The sequence below is a fragment of the Pteronotus mesoamericanus genome, unplaced genomic scaffold (assembly GCF_021234165.1).
Source record: "Pteronotus mesoamericanus isolate MK-2021 breed Mesoamerican mustached bat unplaced genomic scaffold, CSHL_Meso_final contig_55, whole genome shotgun sequence".
NCBI lineage: Eukaryota > Metazoa > Chordata > Mammalia > Chiroptera > Mormoopidae > Pteronotus > Pteronotus mesoamericanus.
In genome coordinates this window covers 9,230,051-9,252,912 of record NW_026555198.1, presented here as the reverse complement: position 1 = coordinate 9,252,912, position 22,862 = coordinate 9,230,051, and the positions used below count along the sequence as shown (strand labels likewise).

Sequence of the window (22,862 nt, the reverse complement as noted above, 5' to 3'; positions counted from 1 at the left end):
GAAAACCACTCAATGAAAGTTATTAATCCTCACACATGTCTAAGCTGAATAAAATTTAAATAAAATACGCACCAAGAAATCCACCACCAGACACATCATATTGAAAATATTGAGGCAGTTTGAATAGTGGTGGCACGGTGTAGACTGCGGGATCTCGCTGGGTGTGTGACTGACATTTCTCTGCCTTGCTTGTTTGAGCTTCAGCAGAATTCGAAATGGCTGGCAGTAGGGCTAGGAGAGACTCCAGAAAGGCCAAGACAAAGGTGATTTCCTGGTCACAAAGAGCTGACTTGTAGTTTCTGGTGGGCTGTATTCATCCGCACATGAAATCTACAATGACCAGTCATGGACATATGGGTGCGACGACTGCTGTGTACAGTGCAGCCTGTCTGGAATGCCTCACCGTAAAGGTACTTGAATTGGCACGAAATGCATAAAAAGACTTAAAAGTAAAGCATATTACCCTGCATCATTTTCAACTTGCTATTCTTGGAGTTGAAGAATTGCACTCTCTCATTAAGGTTACATTTGCTGGTGGTGGTGCCATTCCACACATCCACAATTCTCTGGGAAGAAAGGACAACAGAAGACTGTCTAAACGATGCAGGGACTTCTTATCTCCGGACTCTAAATACTCTAACAGCTGTCCAGTGTTGGTGATTCCAGTGGGCTGTATCCCTGTGAAAAACATAATTTTGCTTTTTTGTAATTATGCTGAGCAAGTTAGAAGCTTAATTAGCATTCTAACCAACCAGATTTCTGCATTCGAGTCTTTACTATATTTATGCATTACTGTGGCTTCAAAGAAGCTATTGATTCTGAATCAATGGGTTTTGATTGAGTTGACTGGTTTTAAAAAACTGTTCGGATTTTAATTGTGATGCAGAAGTTATAGTAACAAACATTTGGTTTTGTACAGGCATTATTTCTACTCCAGTGGATAAGCTCAATAAAGGTCATATTCCAAACTAAAAAAAAAAAAAATGTTGAAAGACAAAAACAGCTAATTTTGAAAGAAAACTGAGTCAGATGAGCCTGTAACTAACATCATCAGAGACTATGGAGGCCACAAGGCATTAGTTGGAATAGTCAAAGTGTGTAAGAAAGATGTCAACTAGGAATCTTACCTCAGGCAAAATATCTTCCAAAAATAAAGGCAAGATAGATTCCTAAATGAATAAAAGGTGAGAGAATTCATTGCTCGAAGACCCACTTTACAAGAAATACTGAAGAAAGGCCATCATCTCCCACAGAAATATGAGTCTACACAAAAGAAATAAAAAATAAACAAAAAACAAAACATTACTCAAAATAATTCTAGAATAACAAAAGACCATATAAATGCATATCTGTCTTTTTAATGGTTTTAAAAGGCAATTTTATAAAACAATAGGTATAAAATATATTATTTTGCCTCTAATCTGTAGACATAGTATATTTCATAAACGCAGCATAAAGGAGATGGTGAGAACAAGAAGAATTTGAGTAAGAAAATGACACTAGATACACAGAAAGTAAGTAAAAGAACCAAAGATCATGAATAAGATTAAATAACAAAACTATAAATATATTCTACTTCTAATTTTGTCTCTTAGCGGCTTCCTTAAAATTTATAAAGTTTCATAAAAAATAACAGAATTTTTAACAATGTCTTCAATGTTAATACATTTTTTCTTTTTTTATTGTTGTTCAATTACAATTGCCCCCTTTTTTCCCACATTACTCTCCCCTGGCGTACCCATCCTCCACCTCCCACACTCAATCCTTGCCCCTCCCCCATTTTCTTTGTCCTTGGGACCTTTATACATGTTCCTTGACTTGACCCTTCTCCTTCTTTTCTACCTTATCCCCCCCCCCCAGTTATTGTCAGTTTATTCCTTATTTCCATGTCTCTGGTTCTATTTTTCTCCCTTGTTTGTTTTGTTCATTATGTTCCTCTTATAAGTGAGATCATATGGCATTTCTGTTTCACTGCCTGGCTTATTTCACTTGGCATAATACTCTCCAATTCCATCCTTGTTGTCTCAAAGGGTAGGAGTTTCTTCTTTTTTTCTGCTTCATAGTATTCCATTGCATAAGTGTACCACAGTTTCTTGATCCACTCATTTACTGATGGGCACTTAGGTTGTTTTGAGCACTTGGCTATTGTAAATAATGCTGTTATGAACATTGGGGTGCATAGGTTCTTTAGAATTGGTGTTTCAGGATTCTTAGGGCTGGGTCAAAAGACAGTTATAATCTTAGCTTTTTGAGGCAGTTCCAAACTGTTTTCCACAGTGCCTGCAGCAGTCTGCATTGCCACCAACAGTGCACTAGGATTCCTTTTCCTCCACAACCTCACCAGCACTTGTTGTTTGTTGATTTGTTTATGATGGTCATTCTGATGGGTGTGAAGTGGTATCTCATTGTGGTTTTAATTTACATCTCTTGGATGGCAAGTAACTTTGAGCATCCCTTCATATGTCTCTGGGCTCTGTGTATGTCCTCCTTGGAGAAGTGTCTGTTCAGGTCTTTTGCCCATTTTTTTAATTGGATTGTTTGTCTTTCTGGAGTGGGGTCATGTGAGTTCTTTATAGATTTTGTAGATCAAACCCTTGTCTGAGGTATCATTGGCAAATGTATTTTCCCATATGGTTGGTTCCCTTTTCATTTTGCTGATGTTTTCTTTAGCTGTGCAGAAGATTTTTATTTTGATGTAGTCCCATTTCTTTATTCTTTTCTTTATATCCCTTGTTCTGGGGGACATATCGGTGAAAATATTGCTGCACAGAATATCTGAAATTTTCCTTGCCTATGTTCTTCTCTAAGACTTTTATGGGTCATGACTTGTATGTAGGTCTTTTATCCATCTTGAGTTTATTTTAGTGTATGATGGAAGTGGATGATCGAGTTTCATTTTCTTGCACGTAACTGTCCAGCTCTCCCAACACCATTTGTTGAAGAGGCTATTTTTACTCCATTTTATGCTCCTGCCCCCTTTGTTGAATATTAATTGACCATAGAGACAAGGGTTTATTTCTGGATTCTCTATTCTGTTCCATTGATCTATGTGTCTGGTCTTACACCAGTACTAGGCTGTTTTGATTACAGTGGCCTTGTAATATAGTTTGATATCAGGTATTGTGATACCTCCTACTTTGTTCTTTCTCAAAATTGCTGAGGCTATTAGGGGTTGTCTATCATTCCATATTAATTTTTGAAATGTTTGTTCATATCTGTGAAATATGTCTTTTATTTTAAGTATATTTTATTGATTATGCTATTAAAGTAGTCCCAATTTTTTCTCCTCTTTATCCCCCCTCTGCCCTGCACTCCCTACCCTCCAGCATTCCTACCCTCTTAGTTCATGTCCATGGGTTGTACATATAAGTCCTTTGACTTCTCTATTTCCTATACTATTCTTAACCTCCCCCTATCTATTTTATGCCTACCAATTATGCTTCTTATTCCATGTACCTTTTCCCTTCTATTCTTCCCCTCCAACTTCCCACTGATAACCTTCCATGGGATCTCCATTTCTGTAATTCTGTTCCTGTTCTAGTTGTTTGCTTAGTTTTTGTTTTTGTTTTTTAGGTTCAGTTGTTGATAATTGTGAGTTTGTTGTCATTTTATTGTTCATAGTTTTTGATCTTCTTCTATTTTTTAGATAGGTCCCTTTAACATTTCATATAATAAGGGCTTGGTGATGATGAACTCCTTTAATTTTATCTTCTCTGGGAAGCACTTTATCTGCCCTTCCATTCTAAATAATACCTTTGCTGGATAGAGTAATCTTGAATGTAGGCCTTTGCCTTTCATGATTTTGAAAACTTCTTGCCAGCCCCTTCTTGCCTGCAAGGTTTCTTTGGAGAAATCAGCTGATAGTCTTATGGGAACTCCTTTGTAGGTAGCTCTTTTCTTTCCTATCACTGCTTTTAAGATTCTCTCCTTATCTTTCATCTTGGGTAACTTAATTATGATGTGCCTTGGTGTGTTCCTCCTTGAGTCCATTTTCTTTGGGACTCTCTAGGCTTCCTGGATCTCCTGGAAGTCCAGTTCCTTCACCAGATTGGGGGAATTTTCCTTCATTATTTGTTCAAATAAGTTTTCAATTTTTTGATCTTCCTCTTCTTCTGGCACCACTATGATGCGGATATTGGAGCGCTTAACGTTGTCCCAGAGGTTCCTAAGCCTCTCCTCATTTTTTTCAATTCTTGTTTCTTCATTCTGTTCTGGTTGAATGTTTCCTTCTTTCTTTTCTTCCAAATCATTGATTTGAGCCCCAGTTTCCTTCCCTGCCCTGTTGGTTCCCTGTAATTTTCCTTTATTTCACTTTGTATAGCCTTCATTTCTTCCTTCAGTTTGCTACTGAGCTCAATCATTTCTGTGAGCATCCTGATTATCAGTGTTTTGAACTCTGCATCAGATAGGTTGTCTATCTCCTAGTTGCTTAGTTCTTTATCTTGGCAAACCTGTGATGTTGTAAGGGGCGGAGCCTTAGGTATTCGCAAGGCCGGGGCAACCTTCTTTGCTGCGTTGTGGCACTGTCTGTGGGGGAGAGGTCAGAGAGGAAACAATGTCACTTGCTCACTCCGCTCTCCACCCCCCTTTCAATCACTTCCCTTGCTTCCCACAAGCAGCATGTGCCATTTCAGATGCTGATTCCCATGTGGGTGGGTTTGTGTATGTTCTAGGATCCCGTGGGCCTTTCCAACAATCTCTCCTGTGAGACTGGGAGTTTCTCCTTGTCTTCAAAACCTCCACAGGATTTTACAGCTAGAGGTTTTTGAGTCTTTAGTTTCCCAGTCAGCCAGCCCCCACCTCACCCACATGATCTGCTGCCTTGCTATGGGTACAATCTGAACAGCTGCCTGTCTCTGCCCCTCCTACTGGTCTGGATGAATGTTTCTTTAACTTCTTGATTGTCGGGCTTCCCTGTAGTTTGATTTGCTGGCAGTTCTGGTTCTTTACTGTTTTTAAATTGGTTGTTGTCTTTCTTTTGGTTGTGCGAGGAAGTGAAGCATTTCTACCTACGCTTCCATCTCGGCTGGACCACACCTTTGACTTTGGTATTTTAGGGATTTTGTTGAATCTATAGATTGCTTTGGACACCATGGACATTTTGATGATGTTGATTCTTCCAATCTAAGAACATGGTATATGCTTCCATTTATTTCTGTCTTCCTTACTTTCTTTCTTCAGTGTTCTATAGTTTTCTAAGTACAGGTCTTTTACCTCCTTGGTTAGGTTTATTCCAACGAACTTTATTTTTCTTGTTGCTATAGCAAATAGAATTTTTCCCTAGTTTCTGATTCTGATCTTTTGTTGTTGGTACAGAAATGCCTTCGGTTTCTGAATATTGACTTTGTATCCTGCTGTTTTGCCAAAGTCACTTATTAGGTGGAATAGTTTTTTGGTGGAGTCTACAGGGTTTTCTATATACACTATCATATGATCTGAAAACAATGATAGTTTTACTTTTTCCTTTCCAATTTGGATGCCTTTTATTTCTTTTTCTTGTCTGACCGCTGTGGCTAGAACTTCCAATACTATGTTGAATAGAAGTGGTGAAAGCAGACACCCTTGTCTTGTTCCTGATCTTAGTGGGAAAGCTTTTAGTTTTTGCCCATTGAGTATGATGTTGGTTGTAGGATTCTCAAATATGGCCTTTATTATGTTGAGGTATGCGCCTTCTCCTCCTACGTTGCTGAGTGTTTTTATCATAAATGGGTGCTGTACCTTAGCAAATGTTTTTTTCCGCACCTATTGATAAGATCATGTGATTTTCTCTTTCCTTTTGTCTATGTGATGTATTATGTTTATTGATTTGCAAATATTGTACCATGCTTGCATCCCTGAGATGAATCCTACTTGATCATTGTGTAGGATCTTTTTAATGTATTGCTAGATGCAGTTTGCTAATATTTTGTTGAGGATTTTAGCATCTATGTTCATCAGCGATATTGGCCTGCAGTTTTCTTTCTTTCTTGAGTCTTTATCTGGTTTTGGGGATTAGGACAATACTGGCTTCATAAAAAGAGTTCAGAAGTCTTCCCTCTTCTTAGATTTTTTGGAATAGTTTGAAAAGTGTAGGGATTAGCTTTTCCTTAAATGTTTTGTAAAATTCCCCTGTGAAACACTCTGATCCAGGGCTTCTGGTGTCAGGAGTTTTTGGATTACTGCTTCAATTTCACTAGATATTGTCAACCCATTCAGAATTTCTGCTCCTTCTTTAGTCAGTTTTGGAAGATTACATATTTCTAGAAATTTTTCCTATTCACCCAGGTTTTCAAATTTCTTGGCATACAATTGTTCATAGTGATTTCTTATAATCCTTTGTATTTCTGTGGTATCAGTTGTAATATCTCCTCTTTCATTTATGATTTTATTTATTTAGGTTCTCTCTTTTTTTCTTGATGAGTCTGCTTAAAGTTTGAGGTTCATTTCTAGTTTCAAGCCCTTGTTGTCTGAGAAAATGCATGTTATAATTTCAATTTTCTTGACTTTGTTGAGGCTTGTTTTGTGTCCTATCATGTGGTCTATCTTTGAAAATCTTCCAAGTGCATTTGAAAAGAATGTGTAATTTGCTTCTTTGCGATGAAAAGTTCTATATATATACATATCAGTTAAGTCCATTTGATCTAGTGCGTTGTTCAGTGTCTTATCCTTGTTGATATTTTGTTTGGCAGATCTATCTATTGTTGACAGTGGGGTGTCAAAATCCCCTGCTGTATGTGCATTGTTGTCTATATATTTCTTGAAGTCCTCCAAGACTTTCCTTATATATTTGAGTGCTCCAATTTTGGGTGCATTCATGTTTACAATGTTTATGTCTTCTTGATGGAGTCTTCCTTTAAGTATTTTGAATTGTCTCCTATGTCTTTTTTTATGGTCTTTGTTTTGAGGTCCATTTTTTCTGATATAAGTATTTCTACCCCAGCTTTTTTCCCCTGTCCATTTGCTTGGAATTTATTTTTTCCCAACACTTCACTTTAGTCTGTGTAGGTTTTTTGTTCTGAGGTGAGTCTCTTGTAGGAAGCATATGCATAGATTATGTTTTCTTATCCATTCAGCTACCCTATGTATTTTGATTGGAGCATTTAATTCATTTATATTTAAGGTTATTATTGATAGGTACTTATTCATTGCCATTTTTCCCCTTTGTACCTACGTTTCTCTTTCTCTCTCACTCTTTTTCTTCATCGTCTTTTTAAAAAGATTTTATTTATTTATTTTTAAACAGAGGGGGAGGGAGGGGGAAAGAGAGGGAGAGAAACATCAATGTGTGGTTGCTTTTTGCATGCCCCCACTGGGGACCTGGTCTGCAACCCAGAGATGTGTCCTAACTGGGAATCAAACTGACAACCCTTTGGTTCACAGGCTGGTGCTCAATCCAGTAATCCATGCCAGCCAGGGCTTTTTTCTTCATCTTCTTAAATCAGTCCCTTTAGCATATCTTGCAATGCTGGTTTGGCGGAAGTGCATTCTTTTAGCCTTTCTGGGAAACGTTTTTCCTTTTCTTGCTCTTTCTGGAAATTTTTTCCTAACTTGTGGACTGCAGTCCACTTATTCAATCTTCCACTTCATATAGCCTGCTTTTGATTCCCTCTACTGTGTTCCTCAATTCAGAAATTATATTATTCATTTCCTTCTGACTCTTGTTGATAGTTCCTATGTCCTTTTTCATCCTGGTGTAGTTCACAGTAAGTTCCTTGTAGCTTCCCTGTAGTTCTTTGTAATTCTCACTAAGCTCATTGAGCTTCCTTATAACCATTGTTTTGAACTCAATGTCTGATAGTTTACTTGCCTCTATTTAATTTAGCGCTCTTTTTGGTGATTCCTCCTTTCATTTTAATTGAGGGTTGTTTCTTTGCTTTCCCATTTTGGAGGAGACTCTTCTTGTTTGTTTCTTCTTCTAAAATCGATCTGCTTAGACTCCCTGTCTTCATGGTGTGAACTTCTATGGTAAGAGACCTGTGGGATTCAGTGGTGCAGTCTCCTTGATCTCCTGAACTGGGTGCTCTTGGGTTGCGCTTTATGCCATATATGTTGGGTCTCTGGATGTAAATAGGTTTTGATTGTCATTGGGTCATTCTTTGATGGGTCCTTCCCTCCAGCTGGTTGAGAAAGGGTCACTCCACCCACCATGTCTTGTATGCTGTTGTGCAGGTGCTGCCAGAACAAAACCACAAAGCACAGGAAACAAACCCATACCCACAAAAATAACTCCCAGCTACAATCCTACTATCAAAAGCAAATGAACCAGTATTATTAATAAGGCTGTAAAGACATTAAGGTTATTTATTATAAGAAAGGAGGGTGAATGTGAGATCATCTACTAAAACAAGAATGATTTTGAGAAGGTAGTGGGAGGATCAATATTAAGAGTAGGGAATCAGAGCAATGTGAAGAGAGAAAATAAAATTTACATCATAAATAAAAGAGGGAATAAAGAAAGTGCAATGAAGTAAGGGAAAGGAAGCATATAGTATTAGATTTAAACAGAAATTAAAATAAAATGAGAGAAAGAAAAATGACACTAAAAGTAAATAAATGATAAGAAGTAGGAACCAAATTGGAGAAAAAGATACACCACAGCACTATCAACAACAAATGATCTAAAATTCATATAGGTGTGATGGGAATAAAAGGGAGAAAAGAAAGAAAAGCTTAAGAGATATCTAGAGGAAAGGGAAGTTATTTTAAGATCATAGAGGGAGAGGGAATACTAAGAGTGAGGAACAAAAACCAGGCTAGGATAGGAAAAAATTAAAATTTGAGAAAGAAAAGGAAACGAAAAGGCAGGATGAAAGAAAAAAATAAAAAGAAAAAATGGTCAAGACAGCACAAAATTAATATTCAAAATAAAAAAAAGAGTAGGAGAGGGGAACAGTAAAATTTAAGATTTGAAATACAAAATGGTGAAGTTCTAGAGATAAAATTGAAAAATTGCAACAACTACCCTATCCACAACAAGGAAATATTACTAAAGGTGGAGAGAGAACGCGGGTATTTTAAGAGCAGGAAAAAGAATGTGGGATGACCATTGACAAGAAAATTGGTTTTGAGAGGCTAGACAGGGGATAAATAATAAGAGTGTGGAAAGGAAACAAGTTGTAGCAAGAGGGAAAACAAAATTTAAAATGAAAATAATAAGAGGAAAGAAGACAAAATGGGGTAGGAGAAGGGAGGGACAAAATATGTGAATTGAAATAAACTATAGCATAAAATCTAGTGCCTTAATATACACAGACTTGAAGGACAAGAAATGAATGTTATCAAACTATGCAGGAAAGAAAATATCACAAATCATGGAGAAGGCTATAGTGGATTTCATCTCAGTAGCATCTAGTATTTACCACTTTTTTTTTTTTTTTTTTTGCTGGATCTGCCTCTGGTGATGTCAGATGTTGACCCCCTCTGGCCTTAGGCAGCCTGTTCAAGACTACCAGAGATCTACTGTCTGTGGCTGCCTCCTTCAGTTGTTAATCTAGTCATTCTGCACTCAGCAGTCAGACTTAACCTCCACAGAGTGAGGCAGAATCTCTCCTGGGGCTGGAGCTATTGTTTCCCATAAGGCTGCTGCCACTCAGAGGAGAGTGGTCTACCTGAGCAAGATGGCTGCTGTTGTGTGGGGGATGACTCAGCACCAGGATTTGGCAGCTACCCTCTCAGTTCTCTCCTCAAAGCCTCTGTACCCAGTCTCTCCTCAAGTGTTTCTAGTCCACTCTGCTCCCTCCCCTTTGCCAGAGCCCAGGGTAAGTGGCTGCAGATGAAAATTTATGCATTGACCCTTACATGGCTCTTTGTATCTTCAGCACTCTGTCTCTGGCAGAGAGCAGCCCTGCCGCTTTTTGCAGCTGAATGTTATATATGTACTTTCTGGGCTCTGGTGCTCTAGGCTGGGGATCCCAGCTTAGGGTTTAGGCCCCACAGTTCTCAGGGGGATCCATCTGGCAGCTTAAATATCCCTTCTGTGCTTCAGCCACTGCCTGGGAGCACCCAGCCATCCCTCTTGTGTTTCCACTGCATTCCCTACCGGTCACATTGTGCTGAAGCTGATTCTTCTGTCTGACCGTGTTTATAATGCTTCTCTCTCACTATTGTTCAGTTGTTTGTTCCGGGTGATTTCTACACAGTTTAGTTGTAATTCCAGATTGGTTGAGGGAAGAGGTTAGTATAACTCCCACCCACTCCTCCACCATCTTGGATCCCACATTTTCTTTAATGTTCATACATTTAACATGTAATACAATAGCAGAAAAATGGAGACGAGGGACTAAAACTACATAAGAATCACACAATATAAAAATAAATAAATAATTTAAAAATAAACATGAAAATAAAACCAAGATTTATTTATTACTGAATAAAGATTTTAAAACAATGTGAAGATGTAAAATATGACTTGATATTTTACAAGTCATATTATAAGGGCTGTCCGGAAAAAGTGTAGACATTGTTAATATAATGAGAACTGTTTGCAGGGTATCTATGTAACCTGGCAGCCAAAGAGAGTGAACTGGAATTCACATGAGTGAACAGTGATGACTTTTCTGTCCTATTCAGTGGGGGGTCATAGATGCCATTGAGTGATCATGTGTACTGTGTGGCCATCACATTCAAAATGACTGAGAGAGGAGAACAATGAATCTATATCAAATTTTACATTAAGCTTGAACATACCTCTGCGGAAACTATTTGGATGATTCAGAAGGCTGCAGCTATAGGCAACTAGTGATTGGAAGCTTCATCACAACAGCATGCTCATTCATGCATCACATCTTGTGCAGAGATTTTTTGTGAAACATCAAATCACCCAGGTGATTCAGCCTCTCAACAGCCCAGATTTGGCACCCTGCAACTTCTGGCTTTTCCCAAAACTAAATTGACCCTTGAAAGGAAAGAAACTTTGCCCTGGCTGGTGTAGCTCAGTGGGCTGAGCACCAGCCTGTGAACCAAAAGGTTGCAGGTTTGATTCCCAGTCAGGGCACATACTTGGGTTGTGTGCCAGGTCCCCAGCTGGGAGCATATGAGAGGCAACTGATCAATGTATCTCTCACAGATTGATGTTTTTCTCTCTCTCTCTCCTTCCCTTCTTCTCTTTCTAAAATTAAATAAATAAAATCTTTTTTTTTTAAGATTTCAGACTGTTGATGAGATTCAGGAAACTATGAAGGGGCAGATAATGGAGAATGAGAGAACTGTGTGAAGTCCTAAAGTGCTTGTTGTGAAGAGAACTGAGGCATCATTGTCCTACGTACAGTGTTTCTTGTATCTTGTATCTTCTTCAATAAATATCTCTGTTTTTCATATTACATGACTGGATATCTTCTGGGCAGACCTCCTATAAAGTATACATGAATTATATGTAATAATGTATGCATTATACAATGCAATTATTATATACTTATATGTATACATAAAAGCTTAAAAGTTTTATTATCAATGCTATTATTTTTTTAATTTTGCCTATAAATGCTGTGTGATTTTTTTAAAAAGATTTTATTTATTTATTTTCAGACAGAGGGAAAGGAGGTGAAAAAGAGAGGTAGAGAAACATCAATGTGTGGTTGCCTCTCACGTGCCCACTACTGGGGACCTAGCCTGAAACCCAGGCATATGACCTGACTGGGAATCAAACCAGCGACCCTTTGGTTTACAGGTTGGGACCCAGACCACTGAGCCACATCATCCAGGGTAATGCTGTGTAATTTTTAAAGATGAATTTATATTCCTTAAATAAACAAAACACAATATTTTTAAAAAATTTAAATAGGGAAACAAAAAGTCAGATTTTTTTTATACTTTTATATTAGAGAAAATAAGGTAATAATAATAACAAAGAAAGAATTCGGACAGGAATATGGTCATTCTTCCAAAGTATCAGTGGAAGTTTAAATTGGTATATCATGCCACGTGATTGTACAGTTAAAATTTTTCCAAAGATCTCTGCTTTTTAATTACACATTTATGTATTTAAATAAGTATAGTAATTCTGCAGCAAAGTTATTCACCACAGATTGAGTTTAATAGAGAAAATTTGTAAACTACTTTAAAGACCAAAGTAAAGAAACACATTTAAACAGATTCTGATACACCTGTACAATGATAGTGAGTAGTGAGAAAATACTGAGTAACCAAAGATGCTTTAGATGTATTTACAATGTATTGAAAATAAAATTTTGATAGAATACATTTGGTATGATGCTATATTTGTCGTTGTTAAATATTTTATTGCTTATGCTATTACAGTTGTCCCAACTGTTTCCCCTTTGCCCTCCTTCACCCAGCCTGCCCCCACTTCCACAGTCCGTCCCCACACCTTTGTCCTTGTCTATGGGTCCTTCATATATGTTTGCTATATTATTTGCTTTAAATATAGGTCAAGTTGGCAAAGGCAAAAATAATTAATTTCAAAGTGGTTGTTATGTATATTTAATATGTATATCCTCTTTTTCAAGTAATGCACTTCTAAAGTGAAATAATAAAGGATAAATTCACAAGTTTAACCAATTTCTCATAACTTAAAAATGTTAAGATGAGCAGGGCAATATTGTTGGGAACCGTCCCACCTGGTCTCAGGGACTGTAGCCTCGCCGACAGGCGAGAGGGCCCCAAGGCTGGAGCTGAGCAAAGAGGTCTTGAGAAAATAGGCCACTGAGGAAACAAAACCTGTCCCCCTGGCAGGGGCACAGACCCTGCTTCCCTCACATCAACCTGCTTGGCCCTGGAGGATGGCTAGTTAGTCAATGACAGGTAAGACCCCTCGATGGCAGGGGCAACCTAAGACAGGCACAGCCACATGGGCCATCATGAGAAGGACTTGGGGGACATGGAGGAAGAACAAAAGACCCTCACCCCTTGGCTTTGATATGTCCAGAGTCCTCATTCTATCTGAAAGAAGTCTCCTTATCTCTTGGTGGCTCTGCCCTGCCCACCTGGCTCAGGCTTGAAACAATACTAAAGGCAGGTACAACCCTAAACTGGCTCAGGCGGTTCTCGGGGACAATTAGGCTCTAGAAAAGGAATGCATTAAGTCCCATGAAACTTACTTTGCTAAGAATGCCCTCAAGTTAATGAGTACTGATGTTTGGGGTTGAGCACAGAATGTGATCAATTTCCCAGGTTTCAGGGTTGAATGGGTGCCACCCTGTCTACCAGACCCTGACCTGAAGCAAATCTCTTGTGTTCCTTCAGTTATTATTTATGATCTCTATTTGTTTTTGGTAAACAAAGCCTCTTGACATTGATTGATGAGCTTTGCATCCATGTTATATACCTCTGCACATATGGTTCTCAGTAAAAGCCACTTCAAGAGAAGGGCTAGGGGCCTTCTCCACCAGAGGGAATCACCACCCCTTTCCCTGGCAGACTGATAAAAGTGTCTGGAATGACCTATTTTATTTCCCCATCTGTGACAATCTGGAGTGTACTCTGCAGGACAGAGTCCGCCCTCTTCCTCAGCTGGTGCCTAAACAGGCACCCACAGATCCAGAGCCCCACGCCACCTCACAATATACTCTCTTACACCATTCACGGGCATAACCTTTGTGGAAGAATCATTCAACAACAAACTGGCACGGTATATTAGACAATTAAATATTTCCATGTGTCAGCAAACATTCAGCTACAAATGTGTTCCTGGAAGAGTTAATCTTACCTGGGGAAAAAAAGAACAATTTAAACACACATAAAGGGGTTGGGTTTTAGAAATTATAGTTCATCTATAACATGGAACATAAAATAAAAATAAATCAGAGAAGAATATTTAATAATTTGGAAAGATGATAAGACCAATTATAATGCCAGTATCCAACAATGAAACAATACATATTACACTTTGAAAGCATTATTTATTTATATACATATTTCATGTGTTTTAATTTTTTTTCAAGTGGTAGAATTGGGAGTGATTTTGAATTTTTCCTTATAAGTTAAAAAGTGTCTATTATGATACCACATTATTTGTATAAAAATAAATGTTGAAAATAAATAAAAATAAATAGGTACAATTCCCCTTATAAAATCTTGTGATAGTGCAAAAACAATTGCAATAGCAAGTCCAGAAAATTGTCCAGGTGTCCATTCAGGACCTCTCACAATATTTATGACCTGAGGAGGGTAAGTTAATACTATCTTGGTGAATACTCATTTAATAATGAACCAAAAAAAATTTATTTTTTATGCTATTACAGTTGTCTCCACACTCTCTCTGCCCACCTTCACCTAGCCCCACTGCCTCCCATCCTTCAGTCAATCACCACAGCCTTGTCCTTGTCAGTGGATCATGCATACATGTTCTTGGTTAATCCCTCAACCACATTTCACTCAGTCCCCTCCCCACTGGCAGCTGTCAGTCTTTTCCATGTATCTATGTTTCCATTTCTATTTTGTTCATTAGTCTAGTGTGTTCATTAGATTCCACATATAAGTGAGATCATATGATATTTATCTTTCACTGACTGGCTTATTTTGCTTAGCATAATATTCTCCAGGTCCATCCATGCTGTCAGAAAACGTAACAATTGCTTCATTATTACTGCTGTGTTGTACTCCATTGTGTAAATACACCACAGCATTTTCATCCACTCATCCACTGATGGGCACTTGGGCTCCTTCCAAATCTTGCCTAGTGTAAGTAGCACTGCTATGAACAGAGGGGTGCATATATTTTTTGTATTAGTGTTTTGGGATTCTTGAGATGTATTCCCAGAAGTGGAATCGCTCAGTCAAAAGGGAGTTCCATTTTTAATATTTTGAGAATACTCTATACTGTTTTCTACAGTGGCTGCACCAGTCTGCACTCTCACCAACAGGGCACTACTGGTGCAAAAAAAAAAAAAAAAGATTTTGAACCTTCCATATTCTTTGAGCCTTCAATTTGTCTTTTAGCAATGTTCAGGAAATAATCTTGAATGTAAGCAAGGTATGTGCACTAGATATTATTAGAAGTTTGGATTTAGATTAGGAAAAAAACACTCATATATTCAACAATAATAAAGCAGTGAAAAAAAGACATGTTTATATCTAAATATGGAAATAGATGCATACATACATCTATCTAGCCCATTCCTCTATCTAGCCCATTCACTGCAACACTAAACCACCATGGAAACTATTTTAGAAGAATATTTAATGGCATGAAAAGAAGTTTGAGAATATCTAACTATACATCTCTATATATACACATTGTATATTTATGTATGAAAAAGCAGATATTGAAACAGTATATACATTAAAATTCACATATATACCACGTGAAAATTGTTAGGCATATGCACTTAAAAATGATTCAGGAAGACATGGGTGGTCATAAGGATTGATTACTGGTGACATTAATTTCCTTCTGCTAACTTGTCTGCTTTGTGATTATTTTCTTCTGCAATGAAGCTGAGGGTTTTGTTTTTTCTTGACAATGGGAAAATGGTAGGAAGGAGGCACAGGGGAAGGAGGTGATAAGCGGTACTTAAATCCAGCAAAACAACCAAAGACAGCAAAATGCCGTTTGCAGCTCATCAAGCTGGCTAACACACACACACACACACACACACACACACACACTCACTCACTCACTCACTCACTCACACACATCAATTACAGTTACCAGGAGACTATGCAGGGGAAACGGGCATACTCTTTTTTTACTAGCTGCGCTGGTGGGCATGAATGCATATCGGTACAATACTCATGAAGGGGTCTTTTGGCAACAGACAGGGAAAGTCTTCAAAATGTCCATATGTGGATCCTGCCATTCCGCAGTTAATATGACTGTCCGGTATGCCAGCAAAGATTTGGCTTGACAAGGAGTCACTCATCAGAGTATGCGGTGTTGGGTTTAAACATAAGGAAAGAGCTAGGCACCACCTGAATGTCCAAAAATGCGGGAATGGTTACAGAAATGTTAAGATCCATCGATACACTCGGCAGGCACTGAATATGACATTTCCAGGAGCCTGTTGAATGCCATGGAAAGAAGTTCAGCGGGTTGATTTTTGTTTGGTTTTAGTTTGTGAAAAAGCAGGTTAAGAAACACCACATACGTGAACCAGTCTATAACAGTGTGTTCAAAGGGAAGGAGAGGTGGGGGGTGAGAACGGGAGGGAGAGAAGACAGCCTGGAAAAAACAGCACACCGATAAAGGTAGAAGTAGTTTTCTCTGGGTAGCAGGATAAGGGGGGAGCAATTACTCTCTTGGTTTCCCCTCATCTGATTTCCTTCTCTTTTCTGATGTTTCTACCATGAAATTGTATCACCTGTGCAGTAAACAAAGAGAGAAGGTGCTTTTTAAAACCAAACCAGGAGGAGAAGAGGCAGCCTCTAATTCATCAAATGGCACAGAGTAGCACGATTATTCACAACGCCCTTGGTGGGTGTGGGGAGAGGGTAGGAAAGGAAAGAGAAGAGAAGATAGAGGGTGAAAAGGAGGGCAGCAGAGGGGGAGGGAAAGAGGGGGAGGGAGGGAGGGAGGGAAGGGGGGGAGAGAGAGAGAGAGAGTGAGAGAGAGAGCGCGAGCGCGCTGCACTCCCAATACAATACACTGCTGGTGGGTTAGGGGGACAAAGAGGGAGTTGTAAACCGGGTGGGAGCCAAGGTTTGGCTCTGCTGGCTGGCTTGCTCCTGGGATATCTTCATCGCAGCGTGGCCTCCTCATCGGTGTCTTCCTCGAAATCTTTGACGTCAGCACTGGTGGATTGCCTGGCCCAAGCTCCCCTTTCAGCCTCTCGTTCTTTATGGGACTTGAATCTCCCAACGAAAATTTTGCGGTAGTTCAGGAACATGCCATTCATCGCATCAATAGCCCGCTCGGCGGACTCTTGCTTCTGGAAGTGCACGAAACCATAGCCCTTGGGCCCCTTTTCGTCGCAGGCCACTTTGCAGGAGAGGATGTTTCCGAACGCCGAGAAGATGTTGTACAGCGCCTTGTTGTCGATGGTCTTGCCCAGGTTCTTGATGAAGACGTTGCCCACCCCGCTCTTGCGCAGCGAGGGGTCCCGCTGGGACCACATGATGCGCACTGGTCTGCCCTTGATGACATCAAAGTTCAGGGTCTCCAGGGCCCGCTTGGCATCCACCGGTTGTTGGTAGTTGACATATGCGTAGCCCAAGGAGCGGCGGGTGATCTTGTCTCTGCAAATGCGGATGGAGAGGATAGGCCCCGCGGGGCTGAACTTCTCGTACAGCATTGCCTCTGTCACCTCAGGGTGCAGGTCCCCCACGTACAATGAGGCCATAGGAAAGTCTGGGTTCTCTTCGGAGCCCCCGCCCGTCTCCGTATCCGCGGTGGCTGCAGCCGCCGCCGCCGCCGCCGAATCCGCCGCAGCCGCATCCGCATCCGCATCCGCAGCCGCAGCCGCATCCTTCTCTTCCAGCGCGGGCGCCTCAGCCTCTGCTGCTGCAGCGGCTTCGGCCGCGCTGGTCTCTGCCACCGCCACCGCTGCTGCCGCCAGAGCGGCCTCCGCCTCCTCCCCGGCCACGGCGGCTGCCGCCTCCCCCCAGGGTGGCCTCTGCCACTGCCTCCTCTACTGAGGCCTCGGCCTCCACCTCAGTCTCCACCTCTGCTTCCGTCTCTGCCACGGAGGCCTCCGCCACCGCCTCTGCCACGGTCGCCGCCGCAGCCTCCGCCGCTGCTGCAGCCGCTGCCGCCACCGCCGCCGCCACTGTCGCCGCTGTCGCCACGGTCTCCGGTGCTGCCGGGCCGCTGTCGCGACCTCCCTTCCCGCAATCTGGGGGGCGGGGGGATCGTAGAGGCGGGAGAGGGCAGGAGGGCTGGTGGGTGCCGGAACCCAGCCGGGGACGCGCTGGGGCAGGGGACCCTGGGCCAGCAGACCTGGCGAGACCAAGTCACCTGGGACGGCAAACACTGCCAGGAGCGCGCCTCTGCGAGTCGCCGCAGCCTCCAGTTTACTGCTGCCGCTGCTCAGTCGTGGGCAAGCGTGCGGGGCGCGCGAGGGCGGCGCGTGGTGGGGGGCAGGGGGTGTTGGCGTCTGCGGTCCGGGCAGCTGGGAAAGCTTCTGTCTCTTTGGTTCCCCCTGTGGCTGCTGCGGGGCTGCGGGGCTGCGGGGCTGCGGGGCTGCGGGGCTGCGGGAGGTGGGAGGGGGTAGGACCGGGAAGCTTGGGTTGAGGGTGACGTGAGTGTGAGTCCTCAGCTTCTCAGGTCGCCTAAATATTATAAAGAAGCAGGGAAAGGGCTCCACGGTGCCCTGAGGGACTGCAGGTTCGATTTAGAGTGTTTTTGTTGGATCCCTCCTCTCTCCAAAGAACATTTAAGGGATTGAATCAACTACGTGGTAAGAGGGGGTGAGTGGCATTGTGAATACACTTGCCTGGCCTGAGCAGAGCCAAGCAAAATGTTTTTCTCACATTCAGGGATTCTTCCCACCTCAACGGGCACACACACTCTCTCCAACATCACTGCCCCCAAAGAAACAACTCCTTTTTTGAGTGGGAGCTGGGGCAAGTGGGGCAAGCTCTCCTGCAGCCTGCTGACCCATTTTCTCAAAGGTCCCTCCCCCTTTTCCAACTTTTTGCCTCCTCTGTAACACTTGCAAAAGAGGGAATAGAGAACAGAAGAACATGCATTCATACATTCATAGTGCCATGCCATTAGTATCCATGGAGCAAGCTGCATGTCCGTCCTTGAGGTTGCAAGGCCCTGGGAGGCAGGCATAAGGACACAGTCTTCTGGTTTTGAGCTTGTCCTTGGGAGCACACAGTCTGGGCTGGAAACCCTGTCCTTCCCCCAGACCATGGGAGACCTAGGGACCTGGGTTCTTCAGCCCTCCAGCTCCTCCCACTCCCCAGTTTCAACAAATGCAGCTTGGCAGTGGAGGAATCAAGAGCCCCCTGTCCATACTGCTGTCTTCACTGATACCCAGCAGAAACATGAACCAAGGACTGGGGGACATGGCCTGGTCCAGAGCCGGGGGCTTCTTTGGTCTTGGCTCTGACCTCAAGGTGCTGAGGTTCCCAAAACAAACCAAGAAATGCACATCCGTGTTCGAAACAAAACTCAAACCGGAAATCTCTCTAGAATGAGGTGCCTGGTCCCAGTTCACCACCTAGTGAACTATTTATGGAAGCCTGATCAGTACTTGGCACTGGGGACTAAGGACAAGCCACGTGATAAGTGAGCAGTGTGCGTTGTTGTGTTGGAGCTGTGGGGCGGGGTTAAGAAAAGGTGAGCAGTGTGTGTTGTGGGAACACAGAGACCACACAAGGCCAAATGCTGAGGAGACAAGCAAGCGAGCGACCATTAGAGTATCATGTAACAGAGACTACAGTCCCACCTCCGCTAGAGAGGAGAACCCCGCCACTGACTCCTCCTGGTAGGAATCAAGCGAGGCTGCACGGAAGATGAAACTCCAAAGGTGAGCTCTGAAAGATGAGTAGCAGCCTACCGTGCTGAGGCAGGAGGGAAGGCATTCCAGGCAGACAGATCAGTCTGTGTCCAAGTCCCTGTGGCATGCCAGCACATGCGTGGTCACTTATGTTCATGCCTGAAATCTGGACTGCACAGAGCTCATGGTCTCCAGCATGAGAGGGAGCTGGAAAGTGTGGGGCCCTGAAAAGCAGGGTACAGTGCTTGGACTCCATACCCAAGCCGACAGTCACCACTCAGCACGTTCAAGGAGGGAATCGGTATGATCGCAGCTTCAGAAGACGTACAAATTGAACACCAATAGAGAAAGTAGCTAAGAGAGTGATCTTAAAAGGTCTCATCACAAGGGGGAAAATGTGGAACTATGTGAAGTGATGGATAACCAAATTGATTCTGGTAGTCATTTCACAGTATCTACATGTATCAAATCATTATGATGTGCACCCTAAAATTAAACAATGTTATATGTCAATTATATCGTGACAAGACAGGGTGCATCAATACACATATAGATGCATGTGTGCCCTACCACACACACACACGACTGACAGAGAGCTGACAGAACAAAAGGAAGACAGTCAGATGTGCCCAGTTCCCAGTTGTGTGAAGAGTCAGAACAACCCTTGCCTTTGTCCTTCCTTTCCTTCCATAAACAGGGTTTTGAGGCATACCGTGAGCCTGGCATTGAACTGTGGGCTGGAGTGGGGGTCAGATATTAAAAAAAAAAAAAAAAAGAAACATCAAACCATAGTGCCTTCCCTCAGGGCGTCTCACTCCACTAAAGCTCAGGCTGCCCATATACATAACAGAAATGCCAGCAGAGGGCTATAGGTGCTATGTAATTGGACTAACGTGGCCAAGGAATTGCATCTGCCCTGCACATATTCTCTCTTCCTCCTCACTCCCATCCATGCACCACCTTCTTTGGGTAAAGAAAGCTGTTTTCTGTGATGGTCGTATTGGCTGGATCTGGGTAGTTGCACAAGATAGAACCACCCTAAAGCTGTGAAACTGACTGAGTCACTGTGGAGTGTGAGGCAGTAAGAACTTTCCCATTGCTGCCTGGAACGCATCCCAACGTGGCTGAGAGGCAGACACATAGACAGGTACCTCGTCACTTTGCAAAGGCCGGCCCTCTGCCCCTGGACAGGGCTAGTGCCAGCAAAGGGAAAAGACAGAGACTCAGGAGAAGCCTGTTGTACAGCTGGTGCCTGACCAAAGTGATCACTGTCACTGCTGTTAGGAGCCATCTCTGGCGGCGGCGGGGTGGGGCGGTCTAGGTAACCTGTATGCAGGAGGCAGATCAGCTATACATCACCATACCAGGTGGCCATCCAAGGAGGGACCAGAAGAGGCACAGGCTAAGGGAGGAGCCATGACTGCTAGAGGTTAGGGGGTGTGGGGATGATGAAAAGAACTTCTTGGCCCATTGTTAGGGAACAGAAGTGACAAGGGGGACATATTCAAGGACCAGGACTCAACAAGAGCTCCTTCCCTGCCTTTGACTTACAGCCCACAGAACCAATAGAGATCAGTGAAACAGCAGGGGGCAGGGAGAGGTTCTGGGAAGTTGTGCTGTGGCCAGCAAATCCCCAAACCTGTCAATCCTGAAGACAATCCCTAGGCCCCTGAACCTCCAGCAACAGAAACAGGGCTACTGAAGTGATAAGGAGAGGAGCTAAGGCATTGCTCTCCAAGACCTTTCTCCCAGATGCCTCTATGGGGCTCCCTCCTCCTTTTTTTTTTCCCATTAATTCCTGGTCATCTGCAATGAGAAGTGTTCTGACCAGTAGGTACTGTGACAGAAGCAAAACTGAAGAGCCCTGTGGAGCTTCACTGGAGGAAGGGAGAGGTCCCTTTCTTGTGGAAGGAAGTGTTATTCATTCCACTCACTCAAGGATTCCACAAGCATTTATGGAGGGCCTACAGTGTACCAGGCATTCTTCTACTCAGAGGGTCTCTGCACTCAGGAATCCTATCTTCGGGTGGGGAAGACAGGCAACAAACACATCAGGGAATGTAGACGTACTTAAAGTGCCCTCAAAGAAATAAACAGGATTATTTGGTACACGTTAGCTAGAACTCAAGAGAAGTGTTAAACTTGAGGGATGGCCCTTTTGAGGACAATGAAATGTGGCCATTTCAGCTAGGAACCAGGGGGGAAACCTGCCCAGCAAGGAAGCTTGCAACTCCTTTGGCTTTGTGGCAGAAAAGAGGGGGCACCAGAGAGGCATAAAAGATGCCAGTGTGGCTGGAGCCCAATGAAAGAGGAGATGGAGGAAACACAGGAAGGTGCAGTGCTGGGAAAGAGCCATGATGAAGAGTCTGGTTTTCACTCAAAGTACTCTGGAGAGCCAGAGAGAACACGGAATCAAGAGAGTGCCACGATCTAATCATATTCAATCATTTTCTCTGGCCACTCTCTGTGGATCATAGTACCAGTGGGCAGGACACAAAGGAAAGTAGGGAGACCAATTTGTACCCTCTTGCAGTATTCCAGGTGAGAGATGGCAGTGGCTTGGCCCAGGTCGGCAGCACAAATTTGGAGAATCGTGCATGGGTTCACATGTTATTTTAAGAAGAGAAGAGACATTGCTTGCTGATGGACTGAAGGCAGTCATACTTATGACAAATTTACTTAAGTCGTAAGTATACGACTTAATTGACATACTTAAGTCATACTTAAGACAAACTTAATAGACGAATGATTACTATGAGAGTATTTTCTTGCAAGTCTTGGTCATGGAGGTGTTATGTATGGTCACAGACAATACAAGGAATGGGTGTGGTAGATGTGGAGAAGGGAGAAAGAAAGTTGGGGGTGAATGTCAAGAGCTCTTATTTGCGCACGTTGGGGTCTGGAGCCTATTCGTTATCAATGTTGGCTGCAGAAACAGAATTATTGAGACAACAGGAAACCGATAGTACTTAAAGCCATGAGCCTAGGCAGGATCACCTAGAGAGAGTATGGTCAGAAGAAGGTACAGCGCTATTCCCTGAGACAGGGCAACACCTAGAAGTTGGGTCAAAAATGACGAGTCGTCAGAAGACATTGAGAAGGACTGGACAGTTGAACACACCGACCTCAAACATGACTTCCCTCCTAGGCTTGCCTGGTCCAGCTTCAATGTCCTCACTCAGTCCTGCTTTCGGTGCGCCTGGCTGCACGTGCATGGAAGTGGTTTAAAATGGGACAACAAAGACTTTGTGTGCTAAGGTTTGGACTTCTCTTCCTGTTCATTTCTCAGTGGAGCTTTCAAAAGAGGTAAGTTCAGATGCTGAGACATTCAAAGAGTGCTTGGAGCCAGTACTCCTCTTCCACTTCATATGGCCCACCTCCTTCTTCCTACCAGGAGGGAGAAGTAGAAAGGTGTGGGGATGCCATTCAGAGAGCAGGGTGAAAAGAGTACAAAAGAATGGGAGGCGGTAAGGAGTGGGGAGTACCCATCGGGGGACGGAGAGATCAGCTCTATGTGCAAAAATCAATCAAAACACTGAAAAA

General features: G+C 42.6%; 1 protein-coding gene and 1 pseudogene across 1 annotated transcript; one reads left to right on the top strand and one right to left on the bottom strand.

Annotated features, from left to right (window-relative positions):
* The first annotated feature begins 215 nt into the window (after positions 1-215).
* Positions 216-598, top strand: LOC129075471 (histone H2A.Z-like; annotated as a pseudogene).
* Positions 599-16,610: 16,012 nt separating this feature from the next.
* Positions 16,611-17,228, bottom strand: LOC129075470 (polyadenylate-binding protein 1-like 2). The gene has a single exon (XM_054579546.1). It carries the CDS (start codon positions 17,211-17,213, stop codon positions 16,611-16,613), a length of 603 nt encoding a protein of 200 aa, XP_054435521.1. The 5' UTR covers positions 17,214-17,228.
* Between the last annotated feature and the right edge of the window lie 5,634 nt (positions 17,229-22,862).

Bases quoted from the DNA above. Each gene is read 5' to 3' on its own strand.
- LOC129075470 (XM_054579546.1), bottom strand. From the start codon at position 17,213: ATGGCCTCATTGTACGTGGGGGACCTGCACCCTGAGGTGACAGAGGCA.